Genomic DNA, 24,133 nt, shown 5'->3' with positions numbered 1-24,133 from the left:
TTTTGTTTAATGTTGTCTTACCTTAACATTTCTAATGGATTGGTCTCATGCACCTGATTGCCACACCTGGGGCAGTCATTGCTGTCTTCAAAGTGCTGAACAATACATGTCTTACAAACTGTAACAAAGAAAAAATTGTACATTAGATAAAATTATACATTATTACAGTGCAACTTTTAGATCAAGAAATTATTATTGCTCACATTTGGCTTGCAATTAAAAAAACAGATTAATGCTGAATGCTTCTGGTAGCAGGGATAAGAGGGGTATTCTTTAACACAAGTTGATTACAATGTACCATTAACTTATCTGTTTCTTGTTCCCAAAAATTATGTCTAGCTGTGACCTGATGAGATAACAGTGAGCGAATACAGGTTAGGAGAGTATCGTTCATAAGTATGCAATTTTTCTTTATTGTTTTATCTTCCTCACAACATTGCACAGCGATTCAGAGAAAGTGCATGCTGGGGAGTCTCAGCAGAGCAGGAACTAGCCATGACTTTGGAGGATCTGAAATGAATGTAAGTTTGCAATCAATTACAATACAGAATTCCTTGCAATGCTGGTGACTGAAAAACTTGACATCTACTATTTTCTAAAAGGGTAAAAAGAAAATTATAAAAAATTGTTCCACAGGTTGAAATGAGCTATTTTCCCCTCCAGATATATAACCTTTAACAACAGTGATGGTAGAAGCACTGGTGAACATTCAGTACTTGAATCTTAAAATCAGAATAATCAGAGGAGCATGGATATTGCATTAGGAATAAATTACATCAAAATAAGAGCCTACAAATTTATATTAACCCAAACACTACTATAGTTTTTAATCAAAAAGCATGGCACTGTGGTTGTTTCCAAATATGATTAATTGCAGATTTTAGCATCATTAAGACAAAAAATGGAACATAATTCGGCAAGAAGTAATAGGTCTGCTATTATTAATTTGTTAAAATGTTCTGGATGCAGATTAACACTCTTCTATTTGTTATTTTTCACCTGAATTGAAAAGTGAACTGCAAATACTTTAATAAATGGACTGAAAAACTAGTTTGTAATTTCTTCCAACAATTCTCCAAAGAACTAAGACCACTTCTGAAACAAAAACAGTGAACCCTAATAATATGGGGATCTTTGAGGGAATCCTGACATCTTCAGAAAACAAGCATTTTAATAATCTTGAAAGCCAGCCCAAGAAGTTCTGCATTCATATCTCCCTGAGTCTGGGGCACAGACTTTAAGGCCCACTGACTGGCTCTCCTAATTATAAAGAATGATGGCTGGCTTCCCAAGGATGGATGGATCTAGAAGCCAGGCTGCACTGCAGGTCCCGCATAATCCTAATGAAGTGAGGAGGATCTCTTGCTGGCAAGTCCAGCAACAGGGGCACACCTGATGCACTTCAGGCTTGTGACACACAGGGTGCAGAGGAGAAAGCAGATGCCATCAAGGAGGCACAGTACAACCCTCAGGACACAAATGAACTTTCATTATCTGGGGTTGCATAGCATAAAGTATTAATATGGAATAGCAACAAACAGTAACCATAGAGACTCACTACACAGATCTCATTACAGCAAGCAACAATGAAATACTTTAATATTTCTGACTGTTTAAATACAGAACTTAGTTTTGTTTTGTGCATGTATTTTCATACAAATGAAAACTTACAGAGCAAAAATTCTTCAAAGGGCTTAGAACAGAAGAACAAACTTGATATTCTAGTCTTGTTTGCTCTTACATGAACTTTTTTTTATACCTAAACCTCTTAAACATGAATACTTCAGTGCTATTGTTTTTAGTGTCATATGAATATATTTACAAACTATTACCTTAGAAAACAGTATGAAATAAGTCATCAATACACTAAACTTCAAATATAAAAGAGCTATAAAATCTACCTAACAACATTAAGGCCCTGATTCAGCAAAGCACTTAAAGACATGTTTTACTTTAAGCAGATAAGTAGTCGCAATGACTTCTTATAGATCTGCAATTAAGCTCTTCATAATTTAGTTTTATAAAAGTGACTGATAATTACCTCTCCATGCAACTCAGAATAAGCTAAAATCTTCTCATCCTCCAAAAAGGACAGATGTCCAGATAAGAACTCCCCCTCCACTACCCCCAGTTAAAGAAAAAAAGGGCATAGTTTGACCAAAATTGAATGTTACCAGCTCAAAATACTTGGTCATCATCAGAAAAAGGAAAAACTGATTTGTAAATGAATATTGAATAACTTGTGCTCTTTATTATGTACAACTGTGCTGTCATTAGGGAGTTGTTTACCAGTAACTATATATGACTTTTACATATCTGTCAGTAAGTTAGAACTTAAAATGCGAATTCTAGCACTCAAAAACTTTGTCCAGACTTTGATACCTCTATAGGAGTAGGTCCATCAACCAATATTTTCATCTGTCACAGGCATGATCTTATTCTATTATTCCAAATATGAAAAACTCTGCACATTTTCCTGGGTCTATTACTTTGAAATTTCTAGAGTAGGGGGAAAAAATATCTGAGCAGGAATTTAAGTGACAACTATATTTATTTAACATCTTTTAAAAACCTTTACACTTACAGTACAAGATACACAAATATGGTACAATTTTAACTGTCTTAATTGTTTTATAGTACAACACAAAGCGACAGCCAACACAATGGAGAAAAAATAAACAAAATGTGAGATGGGTTTCAGAATTTTGAGATATGTGCCATGCATGTCAGTGAAGCAAGAGAACCATCAGATACACTTGATTTTTGGCTGCACCATGACACTTAGGGCAAATCATTATACACGTTTCACGACTCACTCTAGGTGACTTACCACAGCTTAAAAGCACCAATGTGACATACCTTTAATTCACTAACATACAAATCATGCCATACAGTGCGCTAGTTTCCCTTTATATAGGGTAATTGTTAATATGGATGGTCCACTTTTCAAATGGTACTGAGCCAAACAGTTATGTATACGTGTCAGTGCTGCTGCACCCACATCAACCCTGAAGGAACACAACGTGATTGATACTTTATTTACAAAGACAAAATGGGTGAGGTAATATCTTTTATTGGATCAACTTCTTTTGGAAAAAGCGACAAGCTTTTGAACTTACATAGAGCTCTTCTTCAGCTCTGCGTAAGTGTGAAAGTTTGTCTCTTTCCACAACAGAAATTGGTCCAATAAAAGATATTACTTCACCCCCCTTGTGTTCCGAATATCCTGGGATCAACACAGCTACAACAAGACTGCAAACAATTGTATTTACATATCATTCTAGTTTCTTTATGTCAAAAATAGCTCAAGGGAAAGAGCCTCTCTAAGATACTTTTAAATGATAATCACAAAAGTATCTAAGCACTGATTGCAACTAAGTAGAAGTCTCATATTGGAACAAGAGATTTGCTTATATTTTACATATTGCATTTTACAATGAACAACTGTTCTATTTATATGATGAAATTTTCAATAGAAGTGCTCATTATAGGGCAAAACCTCCCTCAGAATCCAGCTCAAATCAAGGCAATGCAGGCCTAAAACTCAAAGACAAATTAGAGTCAGTTCTCAGAGGCTACTCCAGCCTCCACACCTTTGGAGCAAGAAGGGGCATAAGGAAGGACTACAGGATCTGCATAGCATGTGGTCCTCCAGCTCTGACTCATCTCTCCCTTACCCACAGCTAAGTAACAAGATAGGTGATCTACAGAGAAGCTTTTCTGTGTATCAGCTACTTTATTAAACTAAACTTTTACCTCTTTATATAGTAAATTTAAAAATAACCTAATTTTTAGAACAATGTCCTTGTTAGCAAGCTTAAAATTATAATTTAAAAACACTTCACTTGTTCAAGGGCACCATTAATCAGCCACTCACACACAATGTAGAATTCCATTAAAGGATCAACTATTCCCCAAATCTACTGCAGACTTGCATGCACTCTACCACCCTTCTGAAAATTGCTTAGGCACTTACTTTACACTTACACACTCCATTAAGCGCCTATCTGCCTATTTAAGTACATGCTCAAGAGACCACCTTACTGTTACAATTACAAGGAGCAGAGACTCAAACTGGAGTTCCCTCTATTTACAAATGGAGGGGTCTTGGTAATAGGGTATCCTCCTTGAGGGACTCACCTTGTTTCAAAACTGGATGGGTTTACTGACCTTCAGGACGCACTGCAAGTTATACACAATTACTTAGGCTTCAGAGGAGGGAAGGGCACAAAAGGGACTGGGGTTTGTTTGTTGAGGGTTGGGAAATTCTGTAGGCATTCTGATGTGAGTACAGTCCTGTTAGGAGATGCTGTAGGATGAGCTGGTAGTTTCAGCAGGGAGATTTGTTTTTGTAATTTATGTCGAAGACACTCAGATTGATATATATATGCAACAAAAACAGTTATGAAAATTCTGGCCCAGGTAATTTTTCTGTGTGGAATGGCATCCTTAAATCATGGTAAAGCTAGTACTCCTTCCTTCCTGAACTTCACTGAGTAGACATTACACGCTCACATGATGAGGATGCTGCTCTTTGAGCCTGATCTGCAAGGACTATACTCTGTATGTAAGATACCCCAGAGAGTTCTCCCTGTCTCTATCATTCAGAAGGCACAGGATGGTTTAAAATTCCCAGCTGTTACTTATGACAGACAATGCACTAAGACCATTGTCCAGATACTAACTATTACAAGTGGCAGAGCCGCCGCATCTACAACTTCTCTACCAAGAAAAGCTAATAATGTACATCTGGTCTAAAGGGAGAGAAATGAAGAGAGAATCCAGGTTGAGGAGATGCCATTCATCAACATCTTCATCATCTGGGTGTGGCTTTATCAGCTACATGATAAGTCAAGTCCCTGAAAAGTCACAGCACTAACACCATTAGTAGCCCTTCTGTGCTGCGCGAATAGCATTTATTATTCAGGAGCACCCTGTGCAATCCATCACAGCCTAAATGACTAGAATTGTATGATTTAGGCTTGAAGAACTCTGACGGCTGATTGAGGTTAAAGAACTGGGAAGTGAAAACAATCCACAGCCCCAAAAGTTTCGGAAGCCTTCCATCCTCACAAGAATGTAGGTATTTTTGGCATACAGATCAGCAGGACATGCTTCACTGCAACAGATTCCTCCTATGCTATATCTCCCAGAGTGCTCTTCTGCAAACCAAAGCATTCTCAGGGAGTAGTCTCTGTTCTTGGATAGTCACCAGTAGCAACTCAACTTTCCACAAGGGGAGTGGTTCCCACATGGGTAGCTATACATTGTAAAGCTGTAGTCAGTTCCATGTGCAGAAACTCAAAGGTGGGGGGTCTTGTGCAGATGCCTCAGCCATTCATTTTCAGTGCAGACAGAAAATTTCTCACCAACTGGCAGAGCTTGGCTTAGTTCAGAGCCTTCCCTCCCCATAGTTCATGTTCTTATGTTATTAGAAATGTACACTGGATACAGTATACTGTAATTTTAAGTATAGTATACTACCAGAACCATAATAAATCCCATTGAAATATTTGACTTCTCTCTTCCCCAATTAACTCTAAGGCCCAAAGTACTCCACAGTGAGATTTTTTTTCAGTGATAATTGTGTATATCCAAGCTGAACATCCTGAAACACTTTATAATCTTTCATGCTATACAATTTTTAAAAAATGAGTGGTGATATCTGGAGGACGCATTACTTGTGAAGGATGGATACCTTGCAAAGTACTACTTACAGGTATGGAGACATTCAGTTACTGTTGTTGGCTTGATAAGATATCCTTTACAGATGTAACAGGTGATATGAGGATTGAAATCTTTCACCAAGTGCTTCCTCTGGGTAGCCATTCGTGGGGCAGGCGATGCTGGCTGAGTGCTTTAGGCCAGAGGTGTGAGTTTGACAGCTGGAGGTGATGTGTTTCACAGGAGCTGCTCTGTGCAACTGCACCTCTCCAGGCATTTGATGGACATTCCAGACCTCTCACAGGGCCATCATTCATAACTCCTGCTCCTTTTCTGGACTAGGCGTTTTCATACCTGCAAGGCATGTGAAGGAGAAGCATAATGATGATGTCCCAACGGACAAGTGTCACAGTCCTTCGCATGGGGCAATCCGCAGCACTGACTCTGTGCTAGGTGCTTTTTGCTGACAAGAATTAAGCCAGTGCCTCCGCCCCCCATGAGCTTACTGTAAGGCTAGCAAAGTGACCAGGGCAAGGTGACACTCAGGGCTGGGGGAGAAGGTGGGTGGGGGACAGGTGCAGGGGCTGCGCTTAAGCTGCCGGGACCTGGGAGATTTTCAGGAAGCCCTGGAGGAGCCTGGGAACGTCCCACTGAACCACACACAGGGCGAACTCCTCCTTCCGTAGAGGCACAGCCCGTAAACAGGCCTCACGGTGGGTCCCGGCGGAGGGCGGCTCTCCCCGCGCTGGTCCCGTCCCCCGGCCTGAGGAGAAGCGGGGAGTCTCCCCGAGCGCTGGGCAGGCCGGGGCTCCACGGCCCAGACTCAGGGCTGTAGTGCGGCGCTCCCTCCCTCTGGGAAAACTCCTGTCCCTCCCCCCCCATGCACCTGCGGCGCCTCCTGCCCCGTGTCCTCCCCAGCTCCCCCCCCCCCGAGCGGTACCTGCGGCGCCCGTCGGCCTCTGGCCGGCAGCAGCCCCAGCCGCGCTGCCCAGCGAAAGAGAAAGGGAAACAGCGTGCGCCTCCCGCCCCTTCAAGCCCGCCCTCCTTCCCGCCGGGCTGCCGCGGCCGGTCCCAGCGCTGGGCCAGAGCGAGAGCAGGCGGGACAGGCGCGCAGGCGCTGCTCCCACGCCGAGCCCTCCTGCGCCACAGCCCAGGCGGCCTCTCGGGGCAGGGCGCGGCGTCTCCCCGCGGGCCCTGGGGCTGCTGCTCCAAGAGCTCCAGGCACCGGCCGCTTGAGCGGGGAGCTGGGACTCGGGGGAGCCTTTGGGGGAGTTGGGGAGAGTGGGTAGTTTTGGAGGTGAGGCAGAGGGCAGCCGGAGAGAGGAGGGGAAGTGGGGATGGAGGGGGCAGATGCCTGGGAAGTTGCAGTGGGGCTGGCAGATAGGTGTGGATGGAGAGGAGGGGTGGTTGGGAGACATAGGGCTGGAGAGGGCAGATGGAAGAGGGGAAGTGAGGCTGGAGAGGGCAGATAGCTGGGGAGAGGAGGGGCGGTAGTGGAACTGGAGAGGGTAGATGGCTGGGAAGTTGCAGTGGGGCTGGCAGATAGGTGTGGATGGGGAGGAGGGGTGGCTGGGAGATGTGGGGCTGGAGAGGGCAGATGGCTGGGGAGAGGAGGGGAAGTGGGGCTGGAGAGGGCAGATGGCTGGAGAGAAGAGGGGCGGTAGCGGACCTGGAGAGGGCAGATGGCTGGGAAGTTGCAATGGGGCTGGCAGATAGGTGTGGATGGAGAGGAGGGGTGGCTGGGAAACGTGGGGCTGGAGAAGGCAGATGGCTGGGGAGAGGAGGGGCGGTAGCGGAGCTGGAGAGGGCAGATGGCTGGGAAGTTGCAATGGGGTGGCAGATAAGTGTGGATGGAGAGGAGGGGTGGTTGGGAGACATAGGGCTGGAGAGGGCAGATGGAAGAGGGGAAGTGAGGCTGAAGAGGGCAGATAGCTGGGGAGAGGAGGGGCGGTAGTGGAACTGGAGAGGGTAGATGGCTGCGAAGTTGCAATGGGGCTGGCAGATGGGTGTGGATGGGGAGGAGGGGTGGCTGGGAGATGTGGGGCTGGAGAGGGCAGATGGCTGGGGAGAGGAGGGGAAGTGGGGCTGGAGAGGGCAGATGGCTGGAGAGAAGAGGGGCGGTAGCGGACCTGGAGAGGGCAGATGGCTGGGAAGTTGCAATGGGGCTGGCAGATAGGTGTGGATGGAGAGGAGGGGTGGCTGGGAAACGTGGGGCTGGAGAAGGCAGATGGCTGGGGAGAGGAGGGGCGGTAGCGGAGCTGGAGAGGGCAGATGGCTGGGAAGTTGCAATGGGGTGGCAGATAAGTGTGGATGGAGAGGAGGGGTGGTTGGGAGACATAGGGCTGGAGAGGGCAGATGGAAGAGGGGAAGTGAGGCTGAAGAGGGCAGATAGCTGGGGAGAGGAGGGGCGGTAGTGGAACTGGAGAGGGTAGATGGCTGCGAAGTTGCAATGGGGCTGGCAGATGGGTGTGGATGGGGAGGAGGGGTGGCTGGGAGATGTGGGGCTGGAGAGGGCAGATGGCTGGGGAGAGGAGGGGAAGTGGGGCTGGAGAGGGCAGATGGCTGGAGAGAAGAGGGGCGGTAGCGGACCTGGAGAGGGCAGATGGCTGGGAAGTTGCAATGGGGCTGGCAGATAGGTGTGGATGGAGAGGAGGGGTGGCTGGGAAACGTGGGGCTGGAGAAGGCAGATGGCTGGGGAGAGGAGGGGCGGTAGCGGAGCTGGAGAGGGCAGATGGCTGGGAAGTTGCAATGGGGTGGCAGATAAGTGTGGATGGAGAGGAGGGGTGGTTGGGAGACATAGGGCTGGAGAGGGCAGATGGAAGAGGGGAAGTAGCTGGGGAGAGGAGGGGCGGTAGTGGAACTGGAGAGGGTAGATGGCTGCGAAGTTGCAATGGGGCTGGCAGATGGGTGTGGATGGGGAGGAGGGGTGGCTGGGAGATGTGGGGCTGGAGAGGGCAGATGGCTGGGGAGAAGAGGGGTGGCGAAAAGGCTGGATGGCTCTGAAGCTGGGAGCAGCTTGTGTTGAGTGGCATTAGGTGAGGAGAGCAGTAATTTGCACAAGACAGTCAGGGCCCCACTGATCTGTACTCAGTGCCTTTTCTCTTTCTGTCACAGTTTTAATAAAAATATCTCCTAAGGGACTTGAATCACACCTCTCAAGGTGTCTTTTTTTTTAAATATTGAATTTTGTTCTTATTATAAGGGATATCAAACTTTTGGATAGCTGAAACTTAAATGAATTTTCAAAACTTTTATCCTTTCTATATAGCGCTGGGCATTTAGGGAGAGAACACAGTTACTATCAGTAAAATACTGAAATAAATTAGGCTCAGGTCCAGAAAATTACATACACGCTTACCTTTAATGGGATTACTCGTGGATGTAAAATTAAGCATGAATGAAAACATTCCCCATTGTCAGATGTTTACTGTTTTGCTCCCTGATTTAAAATACAAGGTTGCTATCAAAGTTGTTGAGATGGACCTGCTGGTGTTATTTAAAAAAACAAAACTGATGCATGGTTGGGGGAGACACAAATTAGGTGGAATTTGCTAAAGATAAAAACGGAACAAAGTACTTCCCATACTGTGATTTTGCTGTAGAATCTGTGACTGTGTCGTGCCATGTCTACCACCTGTAGCTGTGACTTTCCACTTTACTTGTGAAACATTTGCTTTGTGTAGCCCCAGTTCAGTGTCATCTTCCATATTTAGCTATGCTGCAACAGTAGAAGGCTTTCCTAAGGCCCAATCCTGCCGTCAAATCTGGATGGGTGGAACCGTTACACCCAATGGAGTCCCATTACTTCAGTTTGAGTGCAGGATAGGTCAAGTATTGTTCAAAGTAAATCTTACTTAAAGTTATGGTACAATGAAAGTGTTGGAATTTTTTTTAAGTATGAGGTTTTTTAATTCATCAAAAGTTCTTTTCCAACAAAAAAGACTACAATATAAATGAAAGTTTGCTAAACTATAATCAATTTTAACTTAGCAGTAAAAAAACAAAACCAGCATGTATTAAGAACATAAGAATGGCCATCCTGGGTCAGACCAAAGGTCCATCTAGCCCAGTATTCTGTTTTCTGACAGTGGCCAATGCCAGGTGTTTCAGAAGGAATGAACAGAACTGGTAATCATCAAGTTATCCATCCCGTCACCCATTCCCAGCTTCTGGCAAACTATCGTCTAAAAAAAGTTATATTTTGGTGGTTTTGGCCTTGTACTGTTTCCACTGTTTGTCATACTACACCTTCTGGCAAGTTTTACTAAGATTAGAAAACATTACCTTGTAAGAAGGAAAATATGCATCATAAGCAAATATTTGTTAGGTGACAAAATTGTTTAAAAGAAATATAAGGAAACAGTGAAATAAAGTCCCAAGTACTTTCAAAAGTTTCAATTAATAAAACATTGCAAGTTAATGAAAAAACATCGTTTCCCATCATTTAAACAATTTTTATTACGAGGTACGTAAAAAGGAGGATTTTAAGACCTGGTTTTCTAAAGCTGTTCCTTCTTTACACACAGCAGATAGGCACTGACTCAAATTAGGGAAATGTGGGGGAGGAGGGAAGAGGAAATCAGTAATTTTTACAAACTACAATATAATTAAAGTCAAGTAACTGTTTTGAAACATAACTAAAACCAAAATTATTAAGATACAGGGAAGTTCAGCTATTTGAAATTGAAAGCTGGAAAGGGTGTGGATGTCTGAATGGAATATTTAACAAAAACACTGAATTGTTACTCTTTTAAAAATCATAATGATCTTTAACAAATTTATTCCTAGAATAATAACTGTAAGTCCTTTTTCATATCAATCAATCTTTTATTTGGCAAATTGAATAATTTCTATTTGTGATTAAGTTTTATCAATTGTCAGAAGTTGATTTTTTCTCAGAATCATCACTTGGGTGGCCCTACTGAACATGAAATAAAGTCTATAAGCATCGGAGTGCAATATGAAACCCCTTTGGGTGTAAAATAAGCAGCTGCTGACATTCTCTTGGCCGTTTCAAAATGGTTGAGACTGGGAGGGTTGCTTTAAAAGAAATTCTGTCTGGATCCTAATTTTGGGGACTTCAAAACTTACTCGGTTTATAAAATCTCTTGCTTTACTCCTGCGGGAATTCTGCGCCAAGAATTAAAAATTTTGTGCACAATATTTTAAAATTCTGCAAATTTTGTCAAAATAACATTGCATAATCATGCCCGTTTCAATAAATTTGGTAATTTATTTCAAAATACCTATCAGCAAGTATCTCTGTAACAATACAGACACACAAAAATTCCCCCAAGGAGTAGACAGTTAAAGAAAGGCCTATGACAACCCAGTTCCTGTTTCTCTGCCCCTTTGCCCCGCCCCCCCAAGAGCCCAGCAGGGAGCCAGACACCCACAACCTCTCCTGCCCCCCAGAGCCCAGTCACAGGACCCCCCGTAGCCCAGACACCACACCTTTCCCCCACAGCCTAGCTGCAGGCCCCCCCAAGATACCCACCCCCCCCAGAGCCCAGCCATCCCCCTCCTTGCCCAGATACTCACACCCCCTACCCACCAAAGCCCAGCCATGCCCAGACACTTGCCCCCTACCCCTCAGAGCCCACGGATCCAGAAGGAGAAACAGCCTGATGGAGGCTTGCATGGAGTTTCCTGCAGGCTGTCTCCTTCCCTCAGGGCATGCTGGCAACTGCAGCTGCTGGGAACCCTTTAGCTGCCTTCCCCTGGCAGTGTCTTCTATGTGCGAACTGGGCTCTGCTGCGTCCAGTGGCCCCTAGTGGTGACCAGCAGCACTGCAGCCAGTTTCTGTGGGGCAAAGGAAATTCTGCCAACACAACATTAATTTCTGTAAAATTCTGCATTGTGCAGTGGCGCAGAATTCCCCCAGGAGTATTGCTTGTTAAAAGGACTTTTCTAAGTATATTTGTTCTTCCACCAGATTCAGTTTCAAATAGCAATTGATGCACAACATCCCATGAAAGCATAGCTATAAAGGTGGAATGATGTTGTAATGATGTCTAACTCATACCATATTTTAGAGCCAAACTGCAGTTCTGCTAACTACCCATACAGATGTGACTGGTTTAGACACTCATGAAATTCAATAAGGACAAATGCAAAGTACTCCACTTAGGAAGGAAGAATCAATTGCACACATACAAAATGAAAAATTACTGCCTAGGAAGGAGTACTGCAGAAAGGGTGCTGGGGATCATAGTGGATCACAAGCTAAATATGTAGTGTAATACTGTTGTAATAAAAGCAAACAGCATTCTGGGATGTATTAGCAGGAGTGTCACAAGAAGTAATTCTTCTGCTCTATCCTGCGTTGATAAGGCATCAACTGAAATATTGTGTCCAGTTCTGGGCACTACATTTTAGGAAAGTTGTGGATAAATTGGAGAAAGTCCAGAAGAGAGCAACAAAAAATGGTTAAAGGTCTAGAAAACATGGCTATGAAGAAAGATTGAAAAAAACAGGGTTTGTTTAGTCTGGAGAAGAAAAGACTAAGGGGGGACATGATACCAGTTTTCAAGTACAAAAAAGGTTGTTAAGGAGGAGAGAGAAAAATTGTTCTTGTTAATCTGAGGACAGGATGAGAAGCAGTGGGCTTAAATTGCTGCAGAGGAGGTTTAGGTTGGACATTAGGAAAAACTTCCTAACTGTCAGGGAAGTTAAACGCTGGAATAAACTGCCTATAGAAGTTGTGGAATCTCCATCATGGAGGTTTTTAAGAGCAGGTTAGACAAACACCTGTCAGGGATGGTCTATAATACTTAGTCCTGCCTTGACTGCAGGGGACTAGACTAGAAGACCTCTCAAGATACCTTCCAGTCCTACATGTCTATGACTCTATGATTCATAAGCCAAGTCTTTTAAATCCCTTTTTATAAGGAATATCGATCGGGATTTAATATTTTGGTATCAAATGAGTGATTATTTTTGCATTGCAAGAAAAATAGCATAATCAAGAATAATAAATTACATTAGTGCTTTTAAATATATTTCATATATGCAGGGCATCAAGTACAGAGGAGATAACTACATCCCTCGAATGCTAATGAGGAAAGTAAAGCTGCCAAACTTTTTCATATTCTTTAAACACCTGATTTTGCTTCTGATTGACTTGCTCTTTTTTCCATAGATGGTAGAAACAAAAGTGTGTCCTGTAATGTACTATGGTTTTAGCTAAATACCGCCATTACTACTGTGGAAAGCAGTCTACTTTCAAGTTTTGAAGTTGAGGGGTAATTTGTTACATTCCCTATTAAACTGTTGCAGTACTCTGACATACATGATGTATAGTAATTCCTTGCATTCTATAGAAAATAAATATCTTTTTAATGGAGTGGCCAGTTCATAAATAACACAGGAGAGAATAATGCAACCTGTGAACTGCAACTGCTCCATTAATTTTGCTTGTTAATGAAGCTGTAACACTTTCAAGAACTGACATCAAATATTGACAACATTTACGTTTTCTGCTGTATGTCAGGAAACAGAAAATCAATAGTGTTGGATCAATAGTCAAGATGACAATAGCATTTTACAATCAAACTAAGACCCTGCTCCTCCAAACAGATCCATGTAGCTAGGCCCTGAGACACCTCTGGAGCCCTACTGGCTTCAGTAAAAGCATACACATCTATCCATGCAGCTCCAGGTGCAGGATTGAAGCCCCAGTTGTTCTGATTATCACTTTGAGATACAGTTTAAACATTAATTGGTCAAAAGCTAATGTGTTCTATTTCCCCCTTACATAATATCCATTGTTATCAAGCACCCAGTTACCCCAAGAGACATTTGGATTTACTGGGTAGGCAGAAAAGATCCTGGGCCACATCTGGTTTGGGAAAATTGTTTCCCATCTAAAGAACTACGTTTGGAAAATTGTGTTTTGTCTGAGCAGTCAGAATTCTGTTTAAGAGGATTCAGAGTAGCAGCCGTGTTAGTCTGTATTCGCAAAAAAGAAAAGGAGTACTTGTGGCACCTTAGAGACTAACACATTTATTTGAGCATAAGCTTTGGTGAGCTACAGCTCACTTCATCGGATGCATTTTCCACCAAATGCATCCGATGAAGTGAGCTGTAGCTCACGAAAGCTTATGCTCAAATAAATTTGTTAGTCTCTAAGGTGGTACAAGTACTCCTTTTCTTTTTTGTTTAAGAGGAGTCACTGTACTTACTTCCATCAAAATAGAACCACTGGACAGGAAGTCATAATTAGGAAATAATCATTGCTTTGTGGTGACAGTACTAACTTTAAAACAAATATTCAAGATTTAAAATTACTGCATCTTTTCACAGATGAAAATTAAAATATGCTAATTATAACCTCTTCTAGCACTTACTTTATTTTTGTTTCTGATGCTATGTTCCTGAAATATGGTTAAAATATTTTTTCCCTAAATATAAGTAAACTTTGTTGTCATTATCTTGGGATCATACATTCACTTTCCAAGGGAATGGAAACTACTATGTAAAAAATCATTTTATTTTATTTAAATTTATACTATCAAAGACTTTATCTTTCACTTGGGGCTTTTCTATCTCCGATTTGGTGGAAAAGCGTGGGAATATTTCCTTGTCCCTCATACTCCTGAGAAAGAGCACCAGAAGGGCTCTGGAATGGGAATCCTTTCCCATCACCTTTGAGCTCTATACAAGGTGCCTATCTGTTGGCAAGTTACTAGCAGTTACTTAACTCAGTTTGCCAGAGGGTGGCATTTCTCTCACATGCTCACTCTTATTTTGTATGCTATGAATGCACAGTGAAATCTAAGGTGCGAGCCTGAATATGGTGATACCTTTGGCAAATAAATGTGCTGACACATGTTTTCGAGAGGAGGGCGAGGTTTTATCATAAAAAGGACTCTTATTCATTTTCATTGGTCAAAAACTTACTCTTTATACAGCACTCTGACAGTTATCCTATTTGAATTATAGGACACAAATACCTGAATTATTTGCAGTCAAAGGAGGGCACTATTCAGGCCTTAACCTGGATATTAAAAAGTGTACATATGGATCCAAATAAAATGACTGCATTATCAGACTTGTCTGAAACATTCAGATCAGAAATTGAAAATACCTATTAGATCATTAACCCATCCCCTCCCAAAATAGGATTGTTTCTATATTCTATGTAAGTGTTATCTTGAAGCAATAGGGGGACGTATGCCATCCTCTGCAAAGAGGAAATAGGATGAGCCAGCTGAACAGGGTTATGTCAGCAGAGGGCAGTGTGATGAATCCCTTAAGGGTGAATTTGCTTCTGTTCTTTTCCTCTTACTCAGAAGTTGTTCCAGGATGACTGGAAGGGCAGTTGGTGAGGAGTGGGTCACAGAGGTAGGATGTCTGGGGGCCCTGAGGACAGTGGTATGGGAGGCAAGTAGTGGAGTGTACAGTGGGAGATACTAGTTGTTAGAGCCCTAGGCTCAGCTTTTTCAAGGTATGTAGTGTTGCTGCACTCACTTTCAAAGGGAATTTAGGTACTTAGAAGTCCTTTTGAAACTGAGATGTAGGCTCCTATATCAGTTTGGCATTGCAACGCTGAGCACAGCGATGCCTAGATACTTAAAAATCTAGGGCAGGGGTGGGCAAACTTTTTAGCCTGAGGGCCACATCTGGGAATAGAAATTGTATGGCGGGCCATGAATGCTCACAAAATTGGGGTTGGGGTGCAAGAGGTTTGGGGTACAGGAAGGTGCTCTAGGCTAGAATCAAGAAGTTTGGAGGGTGGGAGGAGGATCAGGGCTGGGGCAGGGGTTGAGGCGTGGGGGGAGGCTCAGGGATACAGGCTTGGGGAGGTGCTTACCTCAAGTGGCTCCCAGAAGCAGCAGCATGCCCTTCTCCAGCTCCTATGCGGAGGCGCAGCCAGGCAGACTGCACACTGCCCTGTCCACAGACACCGCTCCCACAGCTTGCATTGGCTGCAGTTCTTGGCCAATGGGACCTGCGGGGGCGGTGCTTGGGGCGGGGGCAGTGTGCAGAGCAAAGCCCCCTGGATGCCCCTACATGCTGCTGCTTCTGGGAACCGCATGGAGCAGCCCCCAACCCTGCTCCCTGGCTGGAGCGGGACCATGCCACTGCTTCTGGGAGCTGTGTGGAATGGCCCCCAACCCTTTTCCCTATCTGGAGTGCCAGAGCGGGGCAAGCCCCAGACCCAGCTCCCCAGCAGGAGCTCTAGGGCTGGATTAAAATGGCTTGCAGGCCAAATCTGTCCCATGGGCCATAGTTTGCCCACCCCTGATCTAGGGCATAGTACCAGGTGCTTAGAATGCCTGCAGCACTGGCTTGAAGCTTGTGATAATCAGAGCACACATCAGACATTTAGAGAGGACTGGTGTACCACAGGACTCCCGCAATGCAAAGAGTAGGTGTGCATCACACAAAGTAAATGTCAAGTAGAAAACCTTAATGTGATTGAGACAGGGAGATCTTTTATTAAATCAACTTTGGTTGGTGGAAGAAACAAGCTTTTGAGCTATCCAGAGCTCTTCTTCAGGTCTCAAAAAGATAAGCAGAGTGCCTTAGCTAAGTACAAGGTGGAACAGATTGTTAAGCATAAAGGGTTAAAACAGGGCCAGCCTTGTGGAAAATGGCACCCTGGTAGAACTTCTTGTGATGTTGCACATCATATGATTTTATGAAAATATGCTAATGAGTGTGAATATAATGTAACTGGAACATGTTTCATTCAAAAGGTCTCTTGTAAGATATCATTACAAAGTTTATAATCTGAGTGTGGTCATCCAATTTGTATAAATGTATCATTCTTGTATCTGAAACTAGAAATATGAAATATAACTCTGAGATCCTACTGTAATTATAAAAAGAAAAGGAGTACTTGTGGCACCTTAGAGACTAAGGTGCCACAAGTACTCCTTTTCTTTTTGCGAATACAGACTAACACGGCTGCTACTCTGAAACCTACTGTAATTATACAAAGTGTGGGCCATTGGAATCTTGATGGTTCCCATGAACTAGGACAATTGATTGTAAATGGCTCTGTTTACGTGCAAGCCTTCCTGTGAGTCAAGCGAGGAAGAATGAAGGCTTGGGGTCTTCCAGGACATGCGACCATGTCACCTGGTATTGGAATCCATCTTAAACCTGTTGCTTTTCCATTTGAGGAGGAGGAGTGGGGACCCAGAGACAGACAAAAGATTTCCACCTTGTGCCAAAGTTATATAAGGGGGAGGAATAGAACAAAGGGGCTGCAGTCATGAAAAATCCCTTAGCTACCATCTAAGCTGGAACAAGGACTGTACCGGGGAAAGGATTGGGCCCAGACTAAGAAGAAGTCCAGTCTGTGAAAGAAGCTTATTGGAACATCTCTGAGGGTGAGATTTTATCTATAATCAATTTGTAATGTAGTAGGCGTGGACTTGCGTGTTTTGTTTCATTTTGCTTGGTAACTTACTTTGTTCTGTCTGTTATTACTTGGAACCACTGAGAGCCTACTTTTTATATTTAATAAAATCACTTTTGCTTATAAATTAACCCAGAGTAAGTAATTAATTTCTGGGGGAGCAAATAGCTGTGCATAGCTCTCACTCAGTGTTATAGAGGGCGACAATTTATGAGTTTATGCTCTATAAGATTTATACAGAGTAAAATGTATTTATTTGAAGTTTTGATCCCATTGGGAGCTGGGTGTCTGGATGCTAGAGATAAGAGCACTTCTTAAGCTGTTTTCAGTTAAGTCTGCAGCTTTTGGGGGATATGGTTCAGACCTGGGTCTGTGTTTGCAACAGGCTAGCGTGTCTGGCTGAACAAGACAGGGAAGTGAAGTCCCAAGCTGGCAGGAAAAACAGGCTCAGAGGTAGTCTCAGCACATCAGGTGGCCTCTATGTCCAAACCCGTCACACTTGTATTTTAGCACGCCTGGCCCCCCCTGCCTCCCCCCACACCCTCCATAACCCCCAGTCCTTGCTGCCTCTCCAGGCTTCCCACAAACCCCCATCATCCCCAGACCTTGCTGCTTCTCCCTCCTATTTGACCTGAACTCCCTTCCACAGACTCATACCCTAGGCTCCTTGTCTCTATGGCCCACCCATAAGGCCAGACCTATTAACACATGTTGCAAGAAGCCACTAAAAATGAAGTGGTAAATTTAACACCTCTGCAGTTGTAGGACAAAGGAGGGTTACAGAGTAGCAGGAGTGTTAGTCTGTATCCGCAAAAAGAAAAGGAGTATGGGTGGCACATTAGAGACTAACAAATTTATCTGAGCATAAGTTTTCGTGAACTACAGCTCATTTCATCGTATGTATTTAGTGGAAAAATACAGTGGGGAGATTTATATACACATAAAACATGAAACAATGGGTGTTACCATACACACTGTAATGAGAGGGATCAGGTAAGGTGAGCTATTACCATCAGGAGAGCGAGGGGAAAAAAACCTTTGGTAGTGATAATCAAGGTGGGCCATTTCCAGCAGTTGACAAGAACGGCTGAAGAACAAGGGGGAGAGGAGGGAAATAGTTTTACTTTGTGTAATGACCCATCCACTCCCAGTCTTTATTCAAGCCTAAGTTAATTGTATCCAGTTTGCAAATTAAATTCCAAGGCAGCAGTCTTTCACAGTCTGTTTTTGAAGCTTTTTTGTTGAAGAATTGCCACGTTTAGGTCTGTAATCGTGTGACCAGAGAAATTGACGTGTTCTCTGACTGGTTTTTGAATGTTATAATTCTTGACGTCTGATTTGTATCCATTTATTCTTTTACGCAGAGACTGTCCAGTTTGGCCAATGTACATGGCAGAGGAGCATTGCTGGCACATATCACATTGGTAGATGCGCAGGTGAACGAGCCTCTGATAGTGTGGCTGATGTGATTAGGCCCTATGATGGTGTCCCCTGAATAGATATGTGGACACAGTTGGCAATGGGCTTTGTTGCAAGGATAGGTTCCTGGGTTAGTGGTTCTGTTGTGTGGTTGCTGGTGAGTATATGCTTCAGGTTCGGGGCTGTCCATAAGCGAGGCCTGGCCTGTCTCCCAAGATCTGTGAGAGTGATGGGTCGTCCTTCAGGATAGGTTGTAGATCCTTGATGATGTGTTGGAGAGGTTTTAGTTGGGGGCTGAAGGTGACGGCTAGTGGCGTTCTGCTATTTTCTTTGTTGGGCCTGTCCTGTAGCAGGTAACTTCTGGGTACTCTTCTGGCTCTGCCAATCTGTTTCTTCACTTCAACAGGTGGGTAGTGTAGTTGTAAGAATGCTTGATAGAGATCTTGTAAGTGTTTGTCTCCGTCTGAGGGGTTGGAACAAATGCAGTTGTATCGTAGAGTTTGGCTGTAGACAATGGATCGTGTGGTGTGGTCTGGATGAAAGCTGGAGGCATGTAGGTAGGAATAGCGGTCAGTAGGTTTCCGACATAGGGTGGTGTTTATGTGACCATCGCTTATTAGCAACGTAGTGTCCAAGAAGTGGATCTCTTGTGTGGACTGGTCCCGGCTGAGGTTGATGGTGGGATGGAAATTGTTGAAATCATGGTGGAATTCCTCAAGGGCTTCTTTTCCATGGGTCCAGATGATAAAGATGTCATCAATGTAGCGCAAGTAGAATAGGGGCTTTAGGGAACGAGAGCTGAGGAAGCATTGTTCTAAGTCAGCCATAAAAATGTTGGCATACTGTGGGCCATGCGGGTACCCATAGCAGTGCCACTGATTTGAAGGTATACATTGTCCCCAAATGTGAAATAGTTCTGGGTGAGGACAAAGTCAAAGAGTTCAGCCACCAGGTTTGCCGTGACATTATCGGGGATACTGTTCCTGAGGGCTTGTAGTCCATCTTTTTGTGGAATGTTGGTGTAGAGGGCTTCTACATCCATAGTGGCTAGGATGGTGTTTTCAGGAAGATCACCGATGTATTGTAGTTTCCTCAGGAAGTCAGTGGTGTCTCGAAAATAGCTGGGAGTGCTGGTAGCATAGGGCCTGAGGAGGGAGTCTACACAGCCAGACAATCCTGTTGTCAGGATGCCAATGCCTGAGATGATGGGGCGTCCAGGTTTATGGATCTTGGGTAGCTACTTGGGTAGCAAACACCTGGTCGGTGTTCCAGAAATTTGTCTGTGCGGATTTGTTCTTTTGCTTTTTCAGGGAGTTTCTTGAGCAAATGCTGTAGTTTCTTTTGGTAACCCTCAGTGGGATCAGAGGGTAATGGCTTGTAGAAAGTGGTGTTGGAGAGCTGCCTCGCAGCCTTTTGTTCATATTCCGACCTATTCATGATGATGACAGCACCTCCTTTGTCAGCCTTTTTGATTATGATGTCAGAGTTACTGACCGCTATGCCTACCTACATGCCTCCAGCTTTCATCCAGACCACACCACACCACACGATCCATTGTCTATAGCCAAGCTCTATGACACAATCGCATTTTCTCCAACCCCTCAGACAGAGACAAACACCTACAAGATCTCTATCAAGCATTCTTACAACTACAATATCCACCTGCTGAAGTGAAGAAACAGATTGACAGAGCCAGAAGAGTATCATCAGGAATCAACAACCTATCCTGAAGGAAGACCCATCACTCTCACAGATCTTGGGAGACAGGCCAGGCCTCGCTTACAGACAGCCCCCCCAACCTGAAGCAAATACTCACCAGCAACTACACACCACACTAACCCAGGAACCTATTTGCAACAAAGCCCATTGCCAACTGTGTCTACATATCTATTCAGGGAACACCATCATAGGGCCTAGTCACATCAGCCACACTATCAGAGGCTCGTTCACCTGCACATCTACCAATGTGATATATGCCATCATGTGCCAGCAATGCCCCTCTGCCATGTCCATTTGTCAGACTGGACAGTCTCTACGTAAAAGAATAAATGGACACAAATCAGACATCAGAAATTATAACATTCAAAAACCAGTTGGAGAACACTTCAATCTCTTTGGTCACTAATACAGACCTAGAAGTGGCAATTCTTCAACAAAAAGCTTCAAAAACAGACTCCAACAAGAGACTGCTGAATTGGAATGAATTTGCAAACTGGATACAATTAATTTAGGATTGAATAAAGACTGGGAGTGGATGGGTCATTACACAAAGTAAAACTATTTCCCCATATTTATTTCCTCCCCCTCACACACTGTTCCTCAGACGTTCTTGTCAACTGCTGGAAATGGCCCACCTTGATTATCACTACAAAAGGTTTTTTCCCCCCCGCTCTCCTGCTGGTAATAGCTCACCTTACCTCATCACTCTCGTTACAGTGTGTATGGTAACACCCACTGTTTCATGTTCTCTGTGTATATCAATCTCCCCACTGTATTTTCCACTGAATGCATCAGATGAAATGAGCTGTAACTCACGAAAGCTTATGCTCAAATAAATTTGTTAGTCTCCAAGATGCCGTAAGTACTCCTTTTTTAAAGGAAGGTTAGTAGGTCACAAATTGTAGTAATGAGCCATAAAACCAGTGTCTCTGTTGAAACCATGCATGTCTAGCAAACATGTTGCCGTGCTTGTCTTCTGAAGATGATGTGCAGGTTTCCTTTGAGAACAATTACTAATAGGTCAGATAATGAGTGATCATACTGTGAAAAGTGTTTGCCTGTGGGTGACAGAGTGATTTTGTCTTTTATCATTTTTCTGAGAGTTCATTTCAAAGTGGGTTTCGCATACATGGTTGTTGTTGGAGCATTTGATGCACTGAATGAGGTACACCACATGTTGTGATAGGCCCATGGATCTTGAAAGGTATGTTGTGGGAGGGGTATTGATCATTGTAGCAAGGGAATTAAGCGTCCAACTCCCACTGACTTTCAATAGGAGTTGGTCTTTCAACTCTCAGATGTCTAAAATGTGTGTGCATTAAATCAGACTAAAACCTACATTTAATCATGTAACATTGCAGAGTCTTCGATTTATTTGCATTGTGTGGGAAGACACTCATTCATGGGAATGTCCTTTCATCTGCCTATTAAAATAGTAGACTTCATTGCCAAAAATGTAAGTCTAATATAGATATTTCTGAACTTACTAAAATAGATAATGTATTCCCTGATTGAACAGGGAGAAAATAAGGGGAAGATCAAGATACTCTGACCCTAGTTTGATGTTCCTGCATCACCCTTTGATTAACAATTTGGCAGAGATATTGAGTAAAATTCTGTACAAACATATACTTTGTGTGAGCCCACTGAAATCCATGGGATCACATGGAATAAAAGTCAGAGCAAAACTTGGCCCATTGAGAGTTAGAAAAAACATTCTCTCCATATTTGTCTAAGACTCTTGGCTGAAATGTGAAGGTCTTTAAATGCTTTGGACTCTTATAAGAGTTATTATTAACAAACGTGAGTTTTTCTGGATAACATTTTACTGGAAGCATACCTTGAAACATATTAATGATTTTATTCAATATTGCAATGGAATAAAACTAAGCAAAATTGATGTTTTTAATTGATTTCCTATCTGAATAATACAGTTAGAGGAGGAGGCAGGCTCAGGATTCTAGCCAGAAAACTATTCTCAAGTGAGCAATCACTCACCGCCCATAACTTGGCACCGTATGCCAGTAGGGAAGTCACTTTGGCCTAAAAACTGACAGGTCTGGTTTCTTGGCTTTAACCCTGTATCTGTAATAGAATCATAAAATTCCATCTAAAGATTTCACACCATCAACTTTATTATCCGTGTGAATTTTTCAAGAATTGGATTTAGAAAAACAGATTCTCAAGTATAATAACTATTGTTTCTAATTTTAAGGTCACAGAACTAAAACTCTTAGAGCTACCAGTTTAGTCAATCTAACTTATGTTGCTCAGGGGTGTGAAAAAGCTCCCTCCTCCCCGAGCGATGCAAATTTCACACTGTCCACACTGGTGCTATATTGGTGGGAGATGCTCTCCCGCCAACATAGCTCATGCTTCTTGCCAAGGTGGAGTAGTTATGCCAATGGAAGAGTGCTCTCACCTCGGCATAACGCGTCTTCAACAGATGTGCTAGAGCAGCTGCATCGGTGCGCCGATGTAGCACTGTACTGTAGACTTGTCCTTAGAGTCGCAAATAACTAATTTTTCCAGGCATATCTCCTCAGGTTGCAAATTTGTCCACTCCAATAAACTAAGCAATGTAGGTTACTATTTTCATTAAGGAAAACCCAGTTGCTATATGAAATGGTGGTAATACTTCAAAAGATGGTACTCTTCCTTCTGCATCTGTACTGAACCAATGCCTCATTATAATGCTATAGAACACAGTATTGCTAGAGGTTCCATCTTTTGGATAAGATGTAAAACTGAGACTCTTGCTTGTTGTGGTCATTAAAGATCTGATGACACTTTTCTAACTCAAGTCCTGATTATAGCTCAAGTTGGGTAATTACTAGGGCTGTCAAGCGATTAAAAAATTAACCACGATTAATCATGCAATTAAAAATTAATTGTGACTAATCACACTGTTAAACAATAGAATATTATTTATTTCTATATTTTAGGACTTTTTCTACATTTTAAAATATATTTATTTCAATTATAACAGAAAAAGTGTACAGTGCTAACTTTATATTTATTTTTTATTACAAATATTTGCACTGTAAAAAAATAGTTTTTCAATTCACTGAATACAAGCACTGTAGTGCAATCTCTTTATTATGAAATTTGAACTTACAAAATGTAGAATTATGTAAAAAAAACACATTCAAAAATAAAACAAAGTCCACTCAGTCCTATTTCTTGTTCAGTCAATTGCTCAGACAAACAAGTTTGTTTACATTTTCAGGATATAATGCTGCCTGCTTCTTGTTAACAATGTCACCTGAAAGTGAGAACAGGTGTTCTCATTGCACTGTTGTAGCCAGCATTGCAAGATATTTACATGTCAGATGCGCTAAAGATTCATGTCCTTTCATGCTTCAACCACCATTCCAGAGGACGTGTCCATGCTGATGACAGGTTCTGCTCGATAACAATACAAAGCAGTGTGAACCAACGCATGTTCATTTTCATCATCATGAGTCAGATGCCACCAGCAGAAGGTTGATTTTCTTTTTTGGTAGTTCAGGTTCTGTAGTTTCCACAACGGATTGTTGCTCTTTTAAAACTTCTGAAAGCATGCTCCACACCTCGTCCCTCTCAGATTTTGGAAGGCACTTCAGATTCTTAAACCTTGGGGCATGTGCTGTAACTATCTTTAGAAATCTCACATTGGTATCTTCTTTGCATTTTGTAAAATCTGCAGTGAAAGAGTTCTTAAAACAAATAACGTGCTGAGTCATCATCCGAGACTACTATAACATGAAATATATGGCAGAATGCAGGTAAAATAGAGCTGGAGACATACAGTTCTCCCCAAAGGAGTTCAATCACAAATTTAATAAAAGCATTATTTTTTTTAATGCAAGTTCTCACTTTCTGGTAACCCTGTAAATAAGAAGTGGGCAGCATTATCTCCTGTCAATGTAAACAAACGTGTTTGTTTTAGTGATTGGCTGAATGAGAAGTAGGACTAGG

General features: G+C 42.9%; 1 protein-coding gene across 6 annotated transcripts in view; it reads right to left on the bottom strand.

Annotated features, from left to right (window-relative positions):
• The window catches only part of PCGF5 (polycomb group ring finger 5), a 105,187-nt gene that overhangs the window by 45,863 nt on the left and 35,191 nt on the right, over positions 1–24,133 (bottom strand). For 3 of the 6 annotated variants that reach the window (XM_043519779.1, XM_043519781.1, XM_043519780.1), the window contains exons 3-4: positions 5,718–6,018; positions 22–118 (exon numbers count right to left, since the gene is read on the bottom strand). In XM_043519779.1, the coding sequence (XP_043375714.1) occupies positions 22–118; positions 5,718–5,829 (209 nt within the window). In that variant the 5' untranslated portion in view covers positions 5,830–6,018. Of the gene's footprint in view, positions 1–21; positions 119–5,717; positions 6,019–6,604; positions 6,779–24,133 lie in introns of those variants that run through there. The other 3 variants (XM_038409774.2, XM_043519778.1, XM_038409775.2) reach the window with 3 other exon arrangements.

Source organism: Dermochelys coriacea, chromosome 7, assembly GCF_009764565.3.
Source record: "Dermochelys coriacea isolate rDerCor1 chromosome 7, rDerCor1.pri.v4, whole genome shotgun sequence".
Taxonomy (NCBI): Eukaryota; Metazoa; Chordata; order Testudines; family Dermochelyidae; genus Dermochelys; species Dermochelys coriacea.
Note: the sequence above shows the minus strand (reverse complement) of the source record. Positions and strands in the feature narration are given on the sequence as shown.